General features: G+C 40.9%; 1 protein-coding gene across 2 annotated transcripts; it reads right to left on the bottom strand.

Moving 5' to 3' along the window:
• Positions 1-3526: 3526 nt before the first annotated feature.
• ssh1b (slingshot protein phosphatase 1b) lies at positions 3527-23497 on the bottom strand. 2 transcript variants are annotated; one of them, XM_005470288.4, is made up of 15 exons: positions 23001-23497; positions 21573-21610; positions 16646-16746; positions 14689-14753; positions 14112-14233; positions 13966-14034; positions 13537-13602; positions 12105-12299; positions 11710-11803; positions 11034-11162; positions 10844-10890; positions 9134-9280; positions 8837-9037; positions 8047-8689; positions 3527-7885 (listed from the first exon to the last, which is right to left on the bottom strand). In XM_005470288.4, the coding sequence occupies exons 1-15, from the start codon at positions 23079-23081 to the stop codon at positions 7289-7291; spliced, it is 2595 nt and encodes an 864-aa protein (XP_005470345.1). In that variant the 5' UTR covers positions 23082-23497; the 3' UTR covers positions 3527-7288. The 2 variants fall into 2 exon arrangements, with proteins under 2 accessions (XP_005470345.1, XP_019216649.1); XM_019361104.2 differs by lacking the exons at positions 21573-21610; positions 23001-23497 and adding an exon at positions 19334-20029.
• Between the last annotated feature and the right edge of the window lie 327 nt (positions 23498-23824).

The raw sequence follows: 23824 nt of genomic DNA, 5'->3' as shown, positions 1-23824 counted from the left end.
AAGAGTGTTAGGGACACTTAAAGATTCAGCATGGCACAATGAAGTCACGCGGATGGCTTGCCTGCCCATCCCAGTGAGATGAAATCACACAACAGACGCTACCATTATTAACTATCTTGACTCTTTCTCTATTTTTGTATAATCTTCTACACTGTTCACACCTGCCCTCCTGAGGCCTCTCTCTCTATCTCTTCCTATTCTGTCAAAGAGGAATGCTGTAGCGGCTATAATTAAAGTGGGTCTGGCTGCTGCCAGTGAGTCAGGAGGCCAAAAAGGAAACACGACGAGTTAGATAGGAGGTCAGCTGCCAGGTGCCAAGGTCAGACAAGGCAGTCTGAACAAATCTAATGTCACTGAACAAACACATAAACCCTAAATCACTACATTAATAAGCATTCAGTAGCATCTAGTCCATGTTTTGTATAATATGTGAATGCAAGGAAATAAATTTTAGTCAAGCTTGTGCCTTTGTGAGGCGTCACACGCTGTCAATTACTGCTTCTGAGACGAGGCGTGTTTGTGCTGTGCGTGCCTGCCTTCAGACTGTCTGCAAATGTTTGTGATTGTTTTGGTGACGGGGTTTAGAGAAAGGTCAGCTGGAATTGTTTGTCCAGGGTCTGATGAGAACAGAGTTTAACCACAGACATGATGATGGATGGTGTAAGGTCGATTATTACAAAGGGGAAAACAGCTTAACGGGCTTCAGTGTTATGTGGAATTGGTATTCTTAGCTTTCAAGCAAACCAAGTGCAAAGCAAGGAGAGTGTATTGTTGCATGAGGTAGTTTTGTGCACACACAGACTTCATTTCAAACACCAAATCATGAGCTGCCGCATGAGAAGTTTTCTCACTGAGTAATCACCATAGTAATACGGATTTTGCTGGCTGAAAAGGGAGTGAGGAAACTGACCAAACCTCTTCAGGATTTGGAATGAGCGTACTTCTGCTTAAGCCATTTCAAGCCTGAGGAGCACCAAGTGGCTCATCATTTCTTTTAAGCTTGTCTACCTACCAAATAAGATAAAAACAGAACTGTTATCTTTGAACCTTGACCCCTGTTTTAGCTGCCTTCACATAAGATAAAGGTTGTGGCGAATCTTTACCAATTAAAAAAAAAAAATCAGTTTGTTTGAATGTAAAAATATATTATTCTAGTAAATAAAGTGATGCTAAAGTAATAGCCAATAGAAAGATGGTTCATACAAAAATATGTTTAAATACGTATCTAAAACTAAATAAATAATGCTCTTAATGATACTGTGAGAGTGTCTGATGGGAAGCTAGGATGTAATTCATCATTCATCGTTATTTCTCCAGCTCTGGTTATCTGTTATGCGGCTAAAAACAGCTTGACTTGCAGCTTTACTGTGTCTAAAGTGTTAAAGTGTTATTTTGGGATGGCTGTGTTACAAGGGCAGCCGGCGGAGGCATCTGTGACACTGACTTTTAAACCCCCACCCCCTCTTCATTTCCCATTCATGTGTCTGTCATGCTTTGAATAGTAGGCACATGGTTTATAAGAGACTTGTGACTTAGAGTACCCAAACTATTAGCCTGGTCTCTGGATAGGCTTTGTTTTTCCAGTTAAAACTACATTACTGTTCCTTTAGAGTGTTAACTCACAAAGTAACAAGCTCAAATTCAAATTCAGACAGTCAGTACAACGGGATGATATTCAGATGCATTATCTAGTTTGACAGTAAAATTTCCATAGCTTTCTGTACGGCTGGTCATAAAAAGATAAACGGCCTTCAATTTTAAAGGTGGCATGATGGATTTAAGTAAACTAAACGCTCTAATAAGGTATTTCTTAAACTTGAAAAACATTTTCATTAAACTTCTACCATACATATGTAATTATATAATGACATATCCATATTAAACATCTAATGATAGTAAATACCGATACAGCAATGGAACTTTTCAAAGCTTGAATGAAAATTCTTATGTTGTTAAATGTCGTGAGGCAGTTACACACATTTTTCTACTAGCTTTCTACTGTAGTCTTTACTGTTAATGAATACTTTCTGAAACTATTCTGAATTCCCCTCAAGCAATTAACGGTCCATAGTTTTGAATGTTATCTAAGCACCACTGACATGAAACTGGCATGAAAACACTAAAAAGGTTTGCAGAAAGCAGATGGAAAGAGGAAGCTACTTACTGAGGGTGATGTTTCAAACAGATGCTTCGCATGCTCGTCGTCCTGTAGGACTTTGGGCTTTTTGCTCCTCCAGCAGTCACCTGCCCCGTGATGTCACACTGTCTTCATTTGACTAATTCAATAAGGGTGCTTTCTGCTCTGTACATTTGACTAAAAGAGAAAGACAAGACCAGAAGATTTGCTGGTCAGATTTGCTTCATCTCCCTTACATTCTCTTTAGTAGTAACGCACCAACATAACTAGACTGCATCTAAAGAAATATGATATATATTCACTGGATGTTTTTTTTTTTATTTATTTTTTTACTGTAGGTACACCTTACTAGTACCAGGTTGAACTCCCATCAAAACAGACTTAATTTGTCATAGCAAAGATTCAACAAGATGTTGGAAACATTCCTCAGAGATTTTGGTCCATGTTGACATGATAGCATCACATAGTTGCTGCAGATCATAGATGAGAATTTCCTGTTCCACCACACTACTGCTGTTCTACTGGACTGAGATCTGGAGAATGTGGAAGCCATTTGTACAAGAAACCAGTATGAGATGATTTGAGCTTTGTGACATGGTGACTTGTTGATCCCCTACACCATTACACCACCAACAACCAACTGAATCATTAATACAAGGCAGGATGCATCCATGCTTTCATCTTGTTTACACCTAATTGTGACCCCATCACTCAGATGTCACAGCGGAAATCTAGACTCATCAGACCAGGCAAAGTTTTTCCAATCTTCTATTATTTTTTTTGGTGAGTGAACGGTAGCCTCAGTTTCCTGTTCTTAGCTGAAAAGAGTGGCACCTGGTGTGGTCTTCTGCTGCTGTAGCCCATCTGTTTCAGGGTTACACATGCTGTGCTTTTGGAGATGCTCCTCTGCATACTGCAGTTATTTGAGATATTATTTTTTCCTCTGCCATTCTCCCAGAGAACTGCTGCTCACTAGATATTTTCTCTTTTTCCCCCAGACCATTCTCTGTAAGCCCTGGAGATGAATATGTGGGAAAATCCCAGTAGATCAGCAGTTTCTGAAACATTCAGACGAGCCTGTCTGGCACTAACTAGCATGCCACATCCAAAGTCACTTAAATCACCTTTCTTCCACTATTCTCATGCTTGGTTTGAACTTCAACAGGTAACCATGTCTCCACACCTAAATACAGAGTTGCTGCCATGTGACTGGCTGATTATATTTATGTTAACGAGCAGCTGAAAGGTAACTAACAAAGTGGCTGTTGAGTCTATATGTTTACATAAATGATGACAAGCTTTGTTAAAATTTTAAACTGAATTGTTCTTTAGTCCAGTGTGTGTTGTCTACACTGGTTGCTCGCAAAATCCAACTGATTACACAGATAATGCAGAGGAAATAGTTTATTTCCATGATAAACATTAGACTGGACAACATATTAACAAAATGTAAAAAAAGTGCATACACATAAACATTGGCAATGTACAGTACACAAAAGTTAACAAAAAGCATCAAACGTAACAAAATCTTACTCTCAGGGAGGTTTTTACTTATTTACATCTTCCACTCAAGCTCACGTGCTTTGGGGCTGACTTGTGCTCTATAAATACACTCAAATACCTGGACCCCCCCTCCCTACATTACAACGTGTTTTTAATGTCCTCAGTGCTTGGCTCTTCAGTGGGATTGTCATTTTGAGGCCTGGTGCCTGGGACTAATGCAATAAAACAAACACAGCCATTTTCCATAGAGCCTGAAAACTGCCTAAATTAGAGATAATATAAAATCTTTTGCGTGGTACAAACACGAGAACTTAATTATGAGTACTTATCAATACACAGTAGCATTTTCAATACTTTTTTCTTAAATATTGACCATGTCTGCAAGCTAATATACTCAAATAGCAAATTGTAGAGAAAAATATGTACAGACTGGTAAATTTCAAAGATAAATTCATCCTATCTAACAGTTTAATGTAAATGATAGTTCTTATTCCAGCAAATAAGGTTCTTCAGCTATTGAACCAATACAATGTACCACGAGTCTTAACAATATCAAACAAATACATCATTATTGGAGGCTATTAATAAATGGAAGTCCACCAAGTGCGTTGAGGGAGAAGATGCTGCTGTAAATGAGCTCGAGTGTGTTTGCATACATTATAATATGTGCTAAGTTATACATTGCGAAGGGTAATGGTTATTATTGGGAGTGAGGTTAAGTAATGTACAAAAAGCCGGACCATCAACACACTCACAGAAAATTTGCAAAGCCTGTGATGCTTAATGTTAGAGCTAAGGCTGAGGTTAAGGCACTTAAATAGAAAAAAAGGGACAAAACCAGCCAAACATAGTGCTGTGATCCAGGGATGCAGGAATTTTGTCAGCCTTAAAAATGCTAAAAACTGGCTTAACGTGGAATCCCACCTTTAATACATTAAAGAATTTAAATTTGATAAAGTATGCTTACTTCCACCGGTTTGAAGACAAAATCAACACCACCTTGGCATTTGATTGGTATAGTTAGAAGCTAGTTAGCTTAGCATGAGAACTAAAAACAAACAAACAAAAGAAGATTTTTTACATTTGTTTTTGTTTTTTTAAGTGAGATAATATGTCAAGTAGTGAATTTATAAACTGGTGGATTACACAGAGACCCATTTCTGCTTCCAGTCATCACACTAAGCTAAGTTAACTCGACAATGGCTATAGCTTCATACTTACATTAAAGCATACCAGTTTTTCAGCTCCATGTAATATTTCCTTAATCTGTCTTTTACAAACTTTTGCAAGTTCATCACTTTTTACAATTTCTGAATTCAAACTTTTTTCAGTTTAAAGTTGTTCAGTTGCCAGCTCTTTCAATCATCTTATGTTACATAACGCTCAAATGGCCATGTGAAGGATAAGACCAGCTTAAATTGAGCACCAAAATATTTTAATCTAATTAGTGGAGCAAACCTGCAGCTCCCTCTGATTCAGTTAGTCCGGGGAGAAAAAGGAACAGAGGTTGCACTGTTGTTCATACTTATCGAATTAAAACAAACCAAATTTCCACAAAAATAAAGAATAAATGCACAGTTGAAGAGAACCAAATGATTTGCATTCATTCTTTGCACAGTTTTCATTTCTCTTAAGTGCTAAACACAGTAATGCATCGTGCACGCGCTTTCTCTGCAGACAAACAGGCATCCTTTAGCAGCACACCCAGCGCGCCAGTAAGGGAATCGACACAAGAGCAACCAAACAGAGAATTTTACAGACAAACCTTGTGGCACAGCAACTTTGGATTTGTGGCACACCACTTAGGAAACAGCTTTTAAAAAAAAAACAACCAGAAGAAGCCTTAGGCTATGCGACACTGTAAAAAAAAAAAAGAAAGAAAGAAGAAAAGTATAAATAAGAAATGAGAAAAAGCTCTGAAATAACTGCCTGGTGCACATGTGTGAAAACCTGCATGTGGTAAGCTTTGCAATCATCTTGATATCATAGATTACCTTCTCTGCATTTAAAATAAAGGAAATCCAGCACAATAAGTTATAAATATCGTCTGATTTTTTCACATAAGAGTAACTGGAGTTATTTTTTTCCATTTCACAGTATATTACCAACAAATTTTACAGCATAACCAGTTGACACTTGGATCGAACGTTATTATTAGAGCAAATAAGCTATACATTACACAGGGATGGGCTCCACTTGACACGGCGAACAAATGCAACTAATCCCTTAAACTTTCAAGACATTAAAAAATAAATATTTTTGATTTCCTGGTCTGCTTTAGTTTGCTCAAATTATTTAGGGTTAAATGTACTGAAATAGATCAGAAATATGACTGTGCATGTGTGAATGGATACTAGAGTTGTGCTCAAGTGCATAATCTACTGTATATGTGATTTGCATGAATTAAAAAATATCTGTGGATGCAATCCAAGTGTCCGTGCATGTTATAGCTTTGGTTACATGAGAAATGATCTGGTTGTTGCTCGGGGTCTAAATGCCTTTCAATCTTCTTGTCTTCTGTCGTTCTCTTATGCATAAGATGATTGATCAGGTTAGGCTGAATCAATTCAACATCCACTTGAAAAATGAATGCACCTTTTTTTGTTGTTACTTACAATGTAACCAATTATTAGAAAATCAAATGCTAAAAAACTCAAGTAGAAGTTTGTTGTTCGATACATTTGTGTGTAAATGTGTTGGAGATATGTTATGTAATACTGCAAAGTCATGCGTGGGCTAAACTAAGCGCTTTCAGTACATGATTAGATTAACTTTATTGGAGGAGGTCAGGTTGAAGTAGCCGCTGAGCAGAAAGAACAAAACAGTCTTTGACCAAAAACAGTCTGAGACGCTCCTGGCCCGAGGTACGGTGCTTCACAAAGAGGCATTAAAAAGGCTATGGTCACATCCACTTTTTTCTTTAATATAAACTAGTATGCTTTCACATGAAATGTTCTCTCATGATGCAAAAGCAGCTGCAGCAGGTAAAATATAAGTTAAGCTCAGTGATGGTTCAGTTATCTGTGGTAATGTGAGGAAACAGTGGCTCAGCTATAATTACTTATTGAGCTCCTCCATGAATACTGGAAACAGAGTACACTGACAGAAGCGTGCTACTTCTGTATTTTTCTTTTCATCGACATTTAAATAAAGCACTCTGAGGAGTCATAAAGGAACTACAACTAGATGTTACAAACTGCCACTGCTGCATTGAAACCTGTCTGCCGATGGCAACATGGCGGCGTAATGCTCGTCTCGGCTGGGGAGTGGGAAAAGGGGATGATCCTGCACGTGTGGTGAGAAAGGCAGTTCAAATAGCCCACGGTGGCCTCGAACACATGGGAAAGTCTTCCATCCTGGCTTGATCTGAAGCATCCAGGCCTTAAGTACATAGTGAAAGCAATCGGCCTCATCTGGATCTCAATGCTGGAAGTCTACGACGGAGCACTCTCTGTCAATGCAGAGAGCTTCTTGTTTAAATGGAGCTGAGACATTAGAGTGGAGATCAGCGCAGTGCTTCGTTTCTGGTACCACAGCAGTGTTTTTTTTTAACTTCTCAAAGCCATTAAAGAGACTGAGACAGTGGCAAGCCACTTCTCATCCCCCCCATCTCATCTTTGCTTGAGCCACCGTGTTAAGGCAGGTGTCCTACTGAGAGCTGGCCTCCATGGCCATGCTTGGCAGCTTCTCAAGCTGCTCTGCCCTCTGTCGCATCAGTTCCAGACCAAATTCTATCCCCAGTCCTGGCATTTGCAGCTGCGGGAGCTCTACTGCTCCATCAGGTTGTAATTTTAAATCTTCAGCGTCACTGATGGCGTCAGTACACTCCCTTAACACTTGTTCACCCTGCGGTTCATCCATGTCCTCCGTCTCCACTGAGCTGCGGTCAGGAGGTGCCTCCTCACAGTTCATGGGTGAGGCCAGTTTCTGGTGGTTGGTTAGGGGGACAGTTGTGACGTCAGGGGTACAGGTGGAACAGCGGTACAGTTGAGTAGAGGGCTGGATCAAGTTAGGTGGTACAACTGCAGGGCTGGAAAGAGACTGCAGACTCGATGTGGAAGCAAAATTCGTTCCAGGCGGATCTATGCATATGGAAGGGACAGTGCAGTGGCGGGAGGGGTTAAGGCGGTGGGAACGGCCTCCTGTTGGACGGTCACAGCGCCGCCCTTGCGGTAGACGCATGCAGTCCTTACAGGACTGATAGGAGGGCTTCACTTTTAAAGGGTTTCCTGTGCTACCACTGTCCTAAATGGAGAAAAATTGAACAAAATGCAGCATATGGTCAGTCACATGAAAACTAAATATGTTTACTTTACAACATTTACCTCTACGACAAATAGTTGTTTAAAAAATGCAACTTAAAGACTTTATCTTTTAACTAAAAATGTTTTGTTTTTTTAACTCACATCAAAAGCTGCAGGACAGCTGCGCTTGGCTGCTAGGCGGTTACTGTTGTTGGTGTTCAGGTTGGCTAAGCCTAACCGGCTTTCCTCGCTCCTCTCATCCTCCTCCCCCATTTTCTTCCCCTCTGAATTTCCAGGCGTTTGAGCCAAAGCTGCCATCTCAGCTTCCTCTTTCTTGGCTTCTTCCTCATCCTCTTCTTCCAAAGTACTGAACTCGAGCCTCAGCCTCATGTCCTCGAGGGGATCAAGGCGTCCACAGGTCTGGGCTGCTGTGCCCTCACCAGGCAGGGCTAAATGGGCCATGGGGAAACCCTCGTCCTCCAGCAGGGCATCTCTCTCTACGTCTTCAATCTCAATAAAAACTCTTTCCATACCGAGCAGAGGGGGTCCCCGAACTGGAGTGGAAGGCTCACTGTCAAGTGCGGAGTCTGACAAACGTCTAAAGTAATAATTATAGTTAAGAGAGTCTAGAGGTTCCATCTCCAGACCCATACCCCTACAGGGAGACGCCCCGCAGCCTCCCCAGGCTTCCTCTTCTCTGAGCACCGGTGTTTCCCCTCCACCGGCACAATGGCCCGAGGCTTGCAAATCATCCGATCCCTCCTCATCTGCTCCAGGCCTCCATAGCTTGTTGTGACGCTGTTTGCTGCAAAGGTGAATTAGGCTTTAAGTGTGACTAGAATAACTAAAACCACACAGAGTTATAATCTCTTAATTAGCTTCATGAAACACAGTGGTTGCATCTGTTGGCTCTGCAAAGTGCAAACCTTAGTGAAAGCATAGACCTGCTTACCTGGCATCTAGAATTCCCTCATACTCTGCCAGCTGTCTCATGAAGCCGGCGTTTGGCTGAGCTATACTCCGTTTCTGCTTGACAAAGTTGTAGGCTTTCTCCAGAGACCAGCCATATTCCTTCATTGCATAGGCAATAACAGTAGAGGCAGACCGGCTCACCCCCATCTTACAGTGCACCAGGCACTTGGAATTATTCTTCCTATTGGATCAAGAGAAAAGAAAAATCACTCTCAATCTAGACACCAGTAGCACGCCCCCTCCCACCCCCAAGATGACTGGTTTGTTTTGCTCTCACTTGGCTTTGACAATAAAGTTGTAAGTGTCATTCCAGTGGGCCAGCAGGTCAGTGGCGTCCTCGTCGTACACTCGGACATTGTGGTAAGAAAACAAGCCTGGGAAGAAGTTGTCGATCTCTCTGGTAACGTTCAGAATAAATCCCACTCTGCAAAAAACCCCATCATGTTAATATTTACTCCTCTGCCCACAGACCTTTATCATAGCAGGAAAAAACAAAACAAAACAAAAAAAATCAGTGAGTCCTGAAAGAGCTCACCCACAACCAGGTCTTGATTTGCTGTGACGAATAGCAAAGACTAGATTTGACACAAAGGCTCCATTCTACTTAGAAAAAGTCTTGCATGTGTCCAAAGTCATGCAGGCATGCAGCTTCTTTCTTTCTTCTTCTTGCACTTTCTTCTTTGAGCAATTATTTTTCTATGTGGTGTTTGAGCATGAACCATATTGTTCATATAGACTGGATATACAAACTGGATGTAGCCTTCAGGTCAGATACACGTGCTATACACCTGCATTACTTGCTAATGGCCAGCAGGAGGTGCCTTGTTATGACATGCATAGGTTCTTTCTCTTCAGCACCCTCTGCTGGTCATAGTGGGAATACTCACAAGCTTATATTTTGGTGGGGTTTTCTGTTCCTGTGGGTAGAGGAAACCGGAAGCTGGTCGCTTGTTAGCCTGCAGAATATGCTGTTTGTCGCCTTAGATGCTCTTTAATACATTTCTGTCTTGGAGAGTTATTGCTTGTGAGTATTAATGTACAACATGTTTACAAGTTTATTTGGTGCATTTCTATTACATAGATTTGTTTAGAAACCAGTTATTTCATCTGTTATGTTTATCTTTGAGGAAGCTAAACTCGCTAAGTTGTATTGTGATCACTACTGAGTCGCTGTTGATTACACATACTATATAACAGTGTAGTTCATATCCTAGAAGTGTGAGTTAAAAGGAAAAGACATCTTGTAACATTTACTTTGTGTTTGTTTTTAGTTTTACGGGAAGAAAAGGATGTCAATCATTGAACTACTGACGAAGTAAAAAGCCTCAAACTTACTTCCGCCTCCAATGTTCATTGAAACCGTTAGCTGTCTGTCAAGTTGGGCAAAGGGACGCACAATAAGGACACAACATGCCTCCTCATGTTGCAAAAAGTAGTCATGTTGTATTTTCTATGGGCTACAAGGGAGGTCTTTTACTCTGTTAATGTATGATATCAGTAAACACTTTCCTGATGGGTCTGAATTCTTACTGAATACAACATGTTAATTTTGTAAATTGTGGTCCAATGTAGAGAAATAACAGTAAGGTGTAGGGTATGGCACAGTAAGGTGTAGGGTATGGCAGATCTCTACCACAAGAGGACTCTCCTTCAGTTTCTCAGCCAGATCCTGGCCTCACTTGTGATGTTTGGTCTTTAAACACCAAGACAGCCACGGTCAAAAAGCTCAAATCCAAACTACATTAAGTAATGCATGACGCCAATATTCATAATTTATATGCAATCTATGCTTATTACTACAGCTCTGCATATTTTCATGCTTAACTTCAAACACAAAAGATTTAAATTTGGTCTGAGTCCAGTAGACTTTTCAATTATATGGCTATAGCAATAACAATAATCACATAAATGAGAATTAGACAAGTGGGATTAAACCAAGAAAAATAAAAGGTTAGATTCTGAGGTCAGTGTTAAGCTCTCAGCTCACCCACACTCACGTAGCTCTTCCAGGTTGGAAGCGTTCCACTCAGAGCCCTAGAGAGGAAGAAAGGCAGAAACTTACACAGAATAACTGTATTTAAACCAAGTATATACCACAGTGAAAGAGTATTTGGCTATCAGTGTGGAGGACGGGTAAACAGAATTCTAAATTATACTAAAAGATGCAAACAACTCACCAAATAAACATGGTCAAAGATAAGTGTAGCCTTGTCCATCTGACCCAGGATCAAAAGCATCTCGTTGTCTATAAACTCCTTGTATTCTTTGAGGTTACAGTTCATATGCTGCTCCAGCTCGTTACGGATCTGAGGATGAGGAATTAACATGAACCCCCACTTTCTTAAAAACGTGGTTTCCAAATGCGTGCGTTTCCCACCACAGGTTAAGCATTGGTACCTTTATTTAATTTTTAAAAAGTGTCTTAATACTGTAAAGGTTATACAAACAAAAGGTCCCTGGTTCAACCCCAGGAGGCTAATCCCTTGGGGGTTGCGTCAGGAAGGACATCCAGTGTAAAAATCTGACAAATCAAACATGTGGCGCTACCTGCTCTGGGACTCCTTATTAATAAATGAGCAGCCACAAATAGTTTTTTAATTTTTATTTAGTAAAAACTCAAAAAAAAACAAACAAAAAACTTGTTTTGTGCTGAAGAGATTAAAATAAGGCCTTTTGCCTGAATGCAAAAAACAAAGATCTGTAGTGACTAGTTATTGAGGAAAACACACTTAAACTTTTATAGACTGCTAATTTGAATCTTTTATTAGTGTATTCTTTCCTAAAACGTGAAAATAAAATAAAATTTAGACCATTCCTTGCCCTTTGAATGACAAATGCTGATTCAGCACGTACCTCCTTTGAGGTGATGTTTTCCAAATCTTGAAACATCATGATGTTGCGTAGTTTGGCTTTAATGGCACATTCAGTTCTTTCTCGCTCAGTTGGCCTGCACATAATGAGTCAATGCATCAGTGCTGTGGTCTGAATGAAAATTTGCATAACAGGGTTTCCCACTGATGAAGACAAAGGCCAGAAACAGAAGAATAGCAGCTCGTGTCCAAAGCATATAAATGTACGACTGAAGACACACGGCGCAGGCCTGTTTGATCTATGATCTGCTTGGCCACATGAGATCTGTTTAAATCTTCTTTGAAAAATACAGGATAATTAATTAGTACTGCATGACTTAAAAGATGTGCCCGTTTTTCCTTCATTACATGAGGTGAGTTGGTATGCTGGGTACTCACTGGTCGACGAACATGGTGGGAGAATCAGACCGGGTGCTCTCCAGGTCGGTCATGGCATTCCACTCATTGATGCAGCTTTGCTCTGAGGTGATGCAGCTCTCGTAGAAGGCCATCCACGTGAGAGCAATGCCCCCTGGGAAGTAGTTGAACCGACGAGACACCTCGCATGCCTTATGGAGGACCTGCAGGGCGGACCTGCAGGAACATGGTGCAAACTTTTAACTGCTAAAGATCCCCACTGAACAGAAGGGAAACCTGCACATTAATGGTAATTCTGTCAGCTGACCAGAAGGTGGCATGTGAACACTCACATACACACAGAGTATAGTAGGAGTGTCATCAGCGGAAAACAGACTCAAATATATACAAAGTAAAGTATCTAAACAAGATGCATCCAGAAGATTGTGGTAGCCATCAAAAAGCTTCTGACATAATTCTGACTGAATATTTGACCATCAAGACGTATAAGAATTGGTTCATTTAAATTGGTCGGTTTCCCGGCACAAATGCAGATTTTAATCCGCTGCTTTCTTCATTCCAAAACCAGTTTTGATCTGTGTTTTGAATCATTATCCTGTTATAACACCTAACTGTGTCTAAGTTTCAAATGTCTAAATGCTGATTCAAGATTGAAGTTGATTAAACCTTGAATGAAGTTGAGGAATTGGGAGGTAGTCCTCCTTCTTCATTATTTCATCCACACTGTGCAACATAATAGTAGCACTGGCAACAAAAAGGACCAGAACACGATGCTGCCACCACCATGGCTGACAGCTGGAACAGTGTTCTTTTCCAGTTTCCGGTTCATGGCAAGATTGAGGTTTGATGGTTCCTGGGTTATTCCTGAACATCCTAATCAATTTCCTCTCATCTGAGGGTGACATTGGGTCTTCTTCTAGACTGTGGCAAAGTAACGCCACATCTGAATAACTTGTACTTATGTACAGTTGTTTTAACTAATGATCCTAAAATCTGCAGATGTTTAGCAATGGCTTCAACAGACTTGTGTAAATCCACAATTTTCCTTCTTAGATCTTCACGGAGTTCTTGATATTTGTTGATATTGTTAATATTTGAGAAATATCAAAATATATTCATATGTGTACACCTAATTTCTTGCTTTTAAAGCCATTAAAAGATGAGTGCTGGACCATCATTCCACCCTGGAAAAAGAACAATTCCAAGAGATCCTTAAAAGTCCCCAAATTCCCATGACATTCATGCATGTGATGAGTGTATGTAAACGTCCGAGCACAGCTGTAACAGACCTTCACAACTTGCACAAAGACACGAACCGTATCCTCCAAGTTACCGCAAACAAATGCACACATTTGTAACTGATTTTAATTCAATTCCCAATCACTTTGGTAAAATGTTGGGTATATCGGTGTATTAACACAACCCCACTTCTAGACAGACATGAAGAACTCACCACATGGCCTGCACAGACACAGGCTTGAAGACATGTGACCGCCCTGCTGTGCTCACACTGAAGCCTCTAGTGAAGAAGAAGAAAAGGCGGAGAAGGAGATTAGTTTGGATTGAGGTGAAGAGTGATGAGGGGGATGTAAACACAGACTGGACAGGGCTCGTCCATGGGGTCTATTCAGGACACCAAACAGTGGAACATTCCTCCAGCTTACAGAGGCAGTGACAATGTTAACAGGTCAGCAAGAACTGTTCTCACACAGAGGAAAAAAATCTGTGTAACTCCCTCCTCTGCCACTGGTGGGCGCTAAAGCCTAAAGAATAGGCTCGAAATGAGCCTCGCTAGAAAACCCTTGTCTCACATTTTGAAGTGATCAGAATGAAAACATCCATTAGTGTTTTTGTTCTCTGCGTGTGGCAAAGTGAAACTTACCCATCTCCATCTAAATGTATGTTGGTATCGCTCCACAGCGGCAGCACCATCCCAATAGAGCAATTCTTACTGTAGATCACAACAATATGAGGTTAACAAATCTCATTAAAACAGGCAAAATGTGCATACGCAGGGAGACTAATTACCTGTCCTTATCTGTAAAGTCCATTCCCAGGACAACGTTTTCCTCGGTATCTTGGTGGCCAGTGGTGTAGATAACCACCATATAGCGCACTCGATCTGTCCAGCTGCTTTCTAACCGCACAGCCTGCACGACAAAAGGAGAGACTGCAAAACACTGCATCTGGACTCTTTAGCGGTACTGCAGGATAACAATAAAACGTGGCCATATTCTGGATTTATTCTGCAGATTTGATTGGGTAAAACCCCCCAGCTCTTTTCAAAGACGAAACTTTTTTGCAAGCTCAGGAACAACATCTGTGTTTTTACATATGTTTGTAATCCTGGGTGTTTGGCCTATTCCTGCTCTTCTATTATTTTTTGTTTCATGGATGGATGGATCTGGAGAACTTTTGAAGCTAAATATAAAGACAGGTGATGAGGCTCAAGACTTTTGCACATTACTATAAAAACACTCAGTTAACTAGTGGAGCAGGTCTTTACTTTTAAGTCTCTGATTTCACCTTTGCTGAATGAAATAAATGAAATGAACGCTTCCAGCAACAAAAACAAAGCAACACATGGCAACATCTTTGTACTGACCAGCTTAATGCGATCTTCAGACCGGAGAATCTTAAACATGACCTGCAGATGTTGAGGCAAATCACCTGAAAGTGAAACATTGAGACTGTGAAATGATTCAACAACAATGCCTTTAATATAATTCACAGTTTTCCTCACGTGGGAACTGATTAAACTGCGTTTTGTATGCCAGACTGGCTGAAGGTCAGCGTCACAGTGTGGTCGTCTGATATGGACAGGATTCTTGGTTACCATGGCAAAGAAGTGGATTTCGTGCTTCTGTATGTTTATTTGCATAAAATATAACAACTGAAACTAACAATAATCAGCTGACATACATACTGAAGATCGCACTAACAATATAGATAATACACACTTTAATCAGACACGAGCTTTAGAGACGTGATTTCTGGACTTTCCGAAGTTTCAGCTACAAACTGAGCATTCAGTTTTTTCTATTGTTTTCTTCAGTGGGAGGAAATATTTTGCACATTTCTCCCAATGAAGATGAATCTAAATCGTTTAACCTCCCAGCTGTGCTGAACTAAATATTTAGCGGAGGTATTTACAAACTGACTTGACTTTTCCTGCCCTTGCCCACAATTTTATAGACACACACAAAAACATACAAAGAGTGTTAGTGAAAGAGACTGGCAGAGAGACAAGCAGGAATGTCAGTCACTGATAGAGCTGAATGGCAACCTCACACAGTTTTAGTCTGTTAGGTTCATATTTTAACAGTTTTTAAACACATTTCCAAAGATTTTAAACATAAATTGCATAAAGGATTGTTTTGAACTATGGAGCATGCAGACGGTGAGTCTAATAATTAAACTGTGAAGCTGGAAATGAGCACAAGCACACAGTTTGAGACTTGATTGTTCTTCCCCCAAAGGGACGGAGTTTGTAATCGGCTGCTTGTCTGTCTGTCGGTCTGTTTGTTAGCAGTCTAGCATCCACAGTTTTCAAGATATCATTTTCTAATTTTGTGTGATGGCAGATGCCAACAACAGCTTGAGCTGTTTAACTTTGGTGAAAAGCAGGTCAAGGTCACCCCAAATGTGAAAATCAGTAAAAACTTTATACTACCCACAATTTTTTTATTTTATCATCTTCAAATTTCACAACAAGAAAGAGAGGGAGAAAACACTCTGGTCATGTGGCATGTGGACACGCTCACCCACTGAGCTAAAGTGGCACCCACCCAAAAACTATCAAAGAAACCGTATTGAGTAATATATCTCATGAAAGAGCATGCAGAGAGCTGTACAATGCTGCTTTTATTTTTTCAATACCACACCCTACAACATTACAACAACGCCATAAAGTTTAGCAACTGGTTTAGCGACAACTGTATTATTATAGCTTAAAGTCTGATGTTTTTACAGCTTATAGAAGCCAAACATTTCAGCCTATTCTGCTCTAATCATCTGGGCAAAGATAATAAAAATCATAAATTTTGACCTATGACCTTGCAGCAGCTCATAGGTCAAAGGTCAGGGCCACACGAATTAGGAAAAAGCTTCATTTTCCATTGAATCAAACTTTAATTTTTTATTGGGGGACATCAGCACTTTCTTTGTTTTTTCTTTAAAACAATATAATGTTGTTTTTCAATACAACATTATATGACACAAAAAGATTAATACACTGCACTAGATTTCCATAGTAACAATGCTGGCGTCATCATAAAAACATCAAAGTTTTAGCATAGCGCTTGGCCTTCAGGGGGAGTTGTGCCCTCTGAGTGCTCTTGTATGAACCAGTCTATGTAAGCCTGGCGTTGAACTGCAGGGCTCTTCGGGTCAGACCGAATTAGGTGATGCGTCAGACTAAACACAAACGAAACCTACAACCACGGAGAAAAGACTCGGTAAATACACATTTGCTTTTGTCTGGGGTCTTGTTTGTGTAGTGAACATGGGTAAAAGAGAAAAGACACAAAGCTTCGTGTGCTTTTGGGTGAGTTTGTTCCCACCTGCATGTTTGTGGTGGGTCGGGGTCTTTGGTCCTTGCGTGCTGCTGCCCTGCTGGAGAAAGAGGGCGGCTCCCTTGACCATGAAGAAGCTCTCGCTGAGGCTGAAAAGCAGATGTGCAAAAGAAATTCAGTGATGCTGATGCCTGGACACAACTACATTTTGGCCATAAGCAGCCTATTCTTTTTCATTCTATACACTAAAATCCAACCACAAGAAATCCTGAACTTCAGTTTCAAATGGCAGCAAGTTGGGCTGCATGGAAGCGCTCACAGCTAACCAGCTCATGTATGCCAAGCTAAAAGTCACAAAGAACGGACTGCCTCGTAGAAAATCTGTTGTGCTGCAATAAGTTTAAATTCTATCACTTCCTTGAAAAACATCACATATGTTGTACTTTAACTCCATTCTCAATCTTATTATTATTATTATTATTATTATTATTATTATTATTTTGGACTGAAATAGAAAAAGAAACTGCATCTCCTCCAGTATTTTATCATGAAGGATTTAATCATGAAGCAGAAACGATACAGTTTAAAGTGAATTCAAACTGCAAAATAAGAGCAGAACAAGAGAATTCCCTCCACAGCGTGCATAAATTCCCACCCTGGATCCAGAAGGACGTCACGATTTGGATAACTGAGTTATTTTCTGGAGAACTACAAAATGATATCTGACAGTTTCTCATATTTTACTCTGATGTGCACTTGTGACAAATGTTCAGGTGTTCCCAGCGACCCATGCAGTCTGCCTTTACAAACATTTGTGAAAGAAAAGGTCGTTCTAAAGAGCTCACTGAATTCCAGCGTGGTTCTGTAACACAATGTCGCTGTTGCAACAAGTCAGTTTGTGGATTTTTTTTAATCCACTACTGACTGTAAGTTGAGCAACTCAGCCAATGAAGTGGCAGACCACAAACCCTTGCAGAGCAGGGTCACTGAGTCCTGATGCATGAAAGTCTGCTGACTCAATATCTGCAGACAAATTCAAACCTCCTCGGGCATTAACATCAGCACAGAAACGGTGCACCGGGAGCTTCATCGCATGGGCTTCCGTGTTCGAGCAGCTGGACCAGTACCTTTGTCCAAAATGGCGTAAATTAAGGTTTTTTTTGCTTTGTCTTCAATGGTAAAAGAATCCTTTCAAAATTTCCTGTATTCACAGCAGCAAACACACCAACCCCAAAAGTTAATCCCCTTTAGACCGGGCCAAGCTCCACCTCTGTTTCAATCCTGCTAACAACCGACTGACAAACTGACAACCTCAAAAAAAAAATCACATAACCTCACTGGCAGAGGTAACTAAACTAAAGCAACAGCCTTTAGAATCAAAGGGAGAAAAAACAAACAAATAAAAAAAAAACATTTTCTCAAATTCAGCTCTGACATTACTTCGGTGCCATCAGCTGATTTAAACCGATGTAGTTCAGCTTGAAAACACACTTTAAACTTTTTCTTAGTAAGAATAACAAATAGCAGTTATAAATCAGAAAAGACAATGTCAAAAATTGTCAGCGTACTTTCAAAATATAAACATAAATTTAAAAGTTTGGTGATAAGGTTGTTAAACTAAAATTGTTAAAGCTGAAAAAAAAAAAACCTTCATAAAAGTCAACCCTAACTGTCCATACAATGAGCCATTATTGAGCCATTATTCTGAAAAGACTTCTTTTTTTGCTCTATACAATATCCTAAACTCTGAAATGACGTCCTTACAGTCCTCATTTCATTACAAAATCCTGAAGTCCAAAGTGACTCTGTTTACTAAAAAAACCCCCCAATGATTTGGCTTTAACTGACTGACCTGCTGTAGTTTTTGTAAATAGGTGAGTGCAGATACTCCATTGTGTTGCACATTAGGCCAAATTTAAGCTGAAGTCACACACCAGTAAAGTATGAAAGGCCTGTCGGGACACAGCACACAGCGTGAGCAGGTACTTCTCTTATTTAGTCCTGTTTGGATCACTGAGCAGGACGGATGGCTCATCTGGGACTGAAAGTCAGCAGAGTCCTGATCCAGCACATTTAACAGCCCTTAGTTTAAACAGCAATGGTGACCAGACTCCACTTGATTGGGTTTGTTGACCTTTATAGACCTCACACACACACACACACACACAGCTATCTACATGCACTCAAACGTTCAGACTTCCTCTGCTCGGCCCACCTGTGCTGAATGAAGCACTCCTGGGTCATGACTTTGTTATGAAGGCTGCACTAAGCAGGAGGAGAGCTTCAGCGTATTTTCTCACACAGAACAGTGTGTAGCTTTGTTCGACCACAGTCTCATTCCTCTCTTGACCAAAAACACACAAAGCCTGGTATGACTGAGTGGGGCCATCACAAGGCCTTTTGTTTCAGCTCCTCTGCAACGTGCTATCATTAATCCTCTTCAACTTTATGTAGAAGACGGATGAGATGAAGTCACGGAGGATTTAGCTTAAAAACAGAATCCTTGAACAAATTCACACCGTGACCGGGTAAAGGACTGAGCACGAAGAAAAACTCAATTCTCTACCATCAGAATAAGACTTAAGATATAGATTTTAAAGCCGCTTCTCCTACAAATGTTTTCATGACTTTAAAGTTAAAGAGGTCAAATATTTTATACTGCCACTGTTTGCAGAGTGTTGCTAATACGAATCTAGTATACAGAGTGATCTTGTTTGTGCTGCTGTGAAGACTTACATGCGGCAGATCTCCGTCCGAGTCCAAGTAGCTTTCTCCACAAAGTGAGGCAGCACGGTGAGCATGTCTTTATTTGAGGATTTTATGACCAGAAGCATCTTCTCTCAGTCAAATCGCCCCCCCTCCCTCTTATTAACATCTACCTCTGCACAGCCCGTTTTGGTTGAACCTGCCTGTCCTTCCTCTCTTCCCCTTTCAGCTTTCTTTCCATCCCAAACCCCGAAACCTCCGGATCTGTGCCGCCGGGTTCCGTTCAGATTTGGCTCCCCCGTCTCCTCTTTCACAGTTCGTGATTCAGCAATCGGCTCTCCGTATGCAACGCCCGGCCACAATACCATCATTCATGCCAGGGAGGGGAGGGCGCAGGGGGGGGGTTGTTACTTGGCGTCAGTCTCAAGTTTGACATGCAGAATTCTAAATTAAGACTACACGCTGATGAATCTGCGAACCGCGGAGAAGCTCGAAGCATGATACGACTGTTTCAACTCTGACAAACCCACACACACAAACACGAGCGAGCACACACACCAACGAGCACAAAGGCAGTCTGTACCAAAGCTTTGCTGACACAAGTCATGATTTTTGTGACGTCAAGTTGATTAAAGAAAAGCCTCGTGACCGAGCGGGGACAACGGTTTATGCGCTCTGTTATGCAACAAAGTGCAAGAAACATTTTTTAAAGCCTTGTCAAGTTAAATCAACTGTTCCTCCAGCAGATTTTTCTCCTTGACAGCTCTGAGAAACCAGGACCAAAAATCAAACATAAATATGTGACTCATTATGGCTCACAGGCCACCAGAAAAAAAAAAATCAAATAAAGACATTAATGTATAAAATTTAACAGCATTAATTTTCCTGGTTCAGTTTATTTACTTTTATTTAAATATTTTCCATTAAAGACACACACAAAAACTATTTGATGCATTCATTTTGCCATTAATGTATTCATGCATTTCTGCATCATCTTGCCGCTGCAGTGGTTTTTGTGTGTGTGTTTAAATAGTTTGCCATGATGGATGGAAAATCTGTGATGTACAATTGAAAAATGCAGAAAAAAGATTTTCAGCTTGTTAACAAATTATTCAATAGGGTCACATGTCACAAGCTGAGTATGCATGGCATGTGGGAATTCTTTCCTCCCTCTTTTTATTAATTCATCTTCATCAACTCTTTTGCATTGTGCTTACTGCAGATATTCCCACTGCAGGCCCGATGAAAATACTATTAAATACAATAATTATCATTCATCATTTAAAACCTTCCTTTTTTAACTCTCTTTTTTGAAAGTATACATGTTTTCTATCCATACCTCACTCAGGTGTTGTCAAACCCTTCCTGACATCTAGTATATTATCTATTGCACAGAAGCATTTAGCAGAAATAGTCAAATTTAGCAGGCACCTATTAAAAAAAACTGAAGATACACTAACCTACCCAAATTCCGATCAGACCTCTTTACTTCCTGCGTTTCCACGCAGACCAATTTTGATCTCTAAAATATTTTTCAAAACAGCCATACAAAGCATTTCACATGTGACTAAAGTGCACGTATAATGCTTCTCCTTACATCTTTTACAGTAATATAATCACCACGGTGGAGGCTGCTCATGCTAAATGTCACCAAAGGTCAGTGTATATGCAATTAAACACTCTTGGCTCTTTATGATGTAAAAAGGGATTTCCTTATATGGCCATATCAAACAAATAGCCTGGCTTGTACAGAGAAACCCCATCCACCCACTTCATACCTTCTGTTTGTGAGAGGGAGCCAATAGGAAAAAAGTTGGCTTAAGGACAAGGTGACCTTAAAGGAAGAGGAGCTAAAGCAGCTTGTTTCAGGCAGTGGAGGTGAATGTACGAATGCAAGTGCATAATGAAGCTGAACGTTAGCCACTCTTTATCCCGTCAGCTTCCTGGGACAAAGTTGAGATGCTGACTTCCATCATTACAGCTGTTAAGTCAGTGTCAGGCTTCCTGGCTTGTATGTACTCTATTTTAAGTAGTGCAAATGCATCTGAAGTGAACTATCCTTAGCCCGATTCTCCTTAAATTGGTCCAAAAACAAAAAAACATTAAGTGCTATGTTACAATTTCAGATCTTATTATAACAACAGTCCCTTGTTGCTCAGAAAACAAGAAAAACAAGACCACTATAAGAAACGCAATACTTCTGTATTCTGCTATAAATGTCGTCTCTGGAAAGCTTCAAATATGTTAGAAACCTAATCAAGTGTCTTACCTCTGATTATTTTTCCTCTCATCATCGCTTCCGAAATCCTGAGAGACAAGGACAAAGAGCAAATCTGAAACAGCATACAATATATTTATACTAAAAAAAATAATAACTGTGATGATCATGAACAGTGGGAAAGGAATGGAACTATTTCATAACAAGCACAAAGTTAAGAGTGCTATGCATTAATAGAAACGCAGGCACCAAACACACATGGACCACATGATCGAGTATCCATCAAACATATCACACAACTAAAACTCGGATGATTTTACATTTTTTGTCCGGAATTTCTGAAATTGTGGCTGCAGTTGCTCTTAAATAAGTTGAACATCTCAAGGACCATGCAGAGATGGAAGAAAGAATGCCAGCGCCACCTGCTGGCCATCTCTCTGCAGCCTGGTGAACTAATCTGCTATGAAGTTGCAAAGAGCTGACAGCTCAATCCTTAGGACACCTTCAAATTTCAGGAATAAAAAACGAAAAACTAATTCAGACATCACACACACACACACACACACACACACACACACACTTCTCCTTCCTGCCGGCTGACTCTAGCAGAACAACAGTGATGGTGAGATGAAGAACCCAGTTATCTTCAAAGCAAGGCTTGTCACTGCTTATTTTTGTGCCTCAGCCTACTTCTGAGCGCATAATCCACTTTCCTAAAAACCCAGAAAGTGGAGCACGAGCACAGATGTTATGATTTCACGTGGATAAAAACGTCTAACAGGGCTCCATCTTTAACTGACGCCCCTGCCTCTGCTTTCACAGGTGGAGGTTTAACGCCTGCAGCCTCCAACTCCACAAAGTCAGCATTACTTCTCCATGCAACCCGACTAGAACCAACAACCCCTTTTACCGCTATGTAACCTGGAAACAACGAGCACGGAGCTGATCGGTTTGTCTGCGTGGTGCTGCGCGGGATTTGACGTCTGGCTGAGGGCCAAGCGCATTTTCATGGTGCAGTTATGGATCTGAGCTATTCTGAAATTTCTAGAAGTTCGCAAAAACACTTGGCTCGCTCTCCCCACATTTAAGGACCTCCTTCCCAAATTGGTGACCGCACTACTCGCAAATAAAAACCTCGGCAACACCGAGACCTGCGAATGTTTGTGCAGCAGTAAAACGAGCACTTTGTCTTGACAGCTAAATCCGACAGCCCCCCCCGTCCCCTCCCCCTCTGCAGGATTTTTGTTTACAAATCCCCTGCCACAGTAGCCACAAACAACTCTCTGTTGTAACAATATGTCAAGTTTGCAGCACACACATTTGGACACACGCACTATGACGGAAACCAGGTTAACCCTTTCCTGCAGGATATCAAACGCAAACGCCACCCAACCTGTGTTTTACACACTCCCGTGGGCGCTTTCTTGGCGTTTTCCCCTCACACACACAAAGACCCAGCCCCCCGGCATTTCCACTCACCTCCCCCGCACTGCTGTTGGTCGTGCTAGCCGACGATGCTGCACTGGGGGTGGGAGAGCGCTGCAGTGTCACCAGAGCCATGGTCAGTGAGCTGCAGGAGAGGAGAGAGGAGAGGAGAAGGGAAGGGAGGGGAGGGGAGGAGGAGCGCCTATCCGGGAAGATGCGCCGCTGAGATTGTCGCTGTCACCGGGGAGAAAATGCCTAGTCAGACTCTCATCCAGCAGCAGCAGCAGCACCTGACTCCACTGCCCCGGCCGTGCTCCCTTTCGGTCCTGCTCCGTGCGTCCTCTGCGGTTACCGGAGTCCTCATGGGCGGAAAGTGAGAGAAGAAAGAGTTCCTGGGTTTTCGTTCCGCGCCAGCAGCAGCAGACTCTGATTTCTTCGCTGGTGTGCAGACAGACAAACAAAAACACAGCGCAGGTTGCAAGCGGGGCAGAAATGACATGCAGCTTTGCCGGATGCCTGTGATTGGCTGGCCTAGTTCGCGTGTGCGCTGTCATTGGGCCAATGTTGTCAAGGTGACAGGCCAGACTAGGAACTCCCAAAAAACAAATGTTGACCATATTTAATGATAAAAATTATAAAAATGTGCTCACGTTATGAAACATAGTGTTGGTGATAAGACGTTTATCAAGACAATAAATAACGATTAATTTCATATTTATTATATAATCTCATATAATATTTATAGATGAAAATATTACAGAAAACCTGTCTGCATTCATTAGTAAGCAAATGTACCAAAATAAAAAATTAAAATAAATATTTATTTTATAAAATGTTAAATTAATGTTTAATTTTTCATAGATTTTTTTCAAAAAATG

The sequence above is a fragment of the Oreochromis niloticus genome, linkage group LG7 (genome assembly GCF_001858045.2).
Source record: "Oreochromis niloticus isolate F11D_XX linkage group LG7, O_niloticus_UMD_NMBU, whole genome shotgun sequence".
Lineage (NCBI taxonomy): Eukaryota > Metazoa > Chordata > Actinopteri > Cichliformes > Cichlidae > Oreochromis > Oreochromis niloticus.
This window is presented reverse-complemented; position numbering and strand designations above follow the sequence as displayed.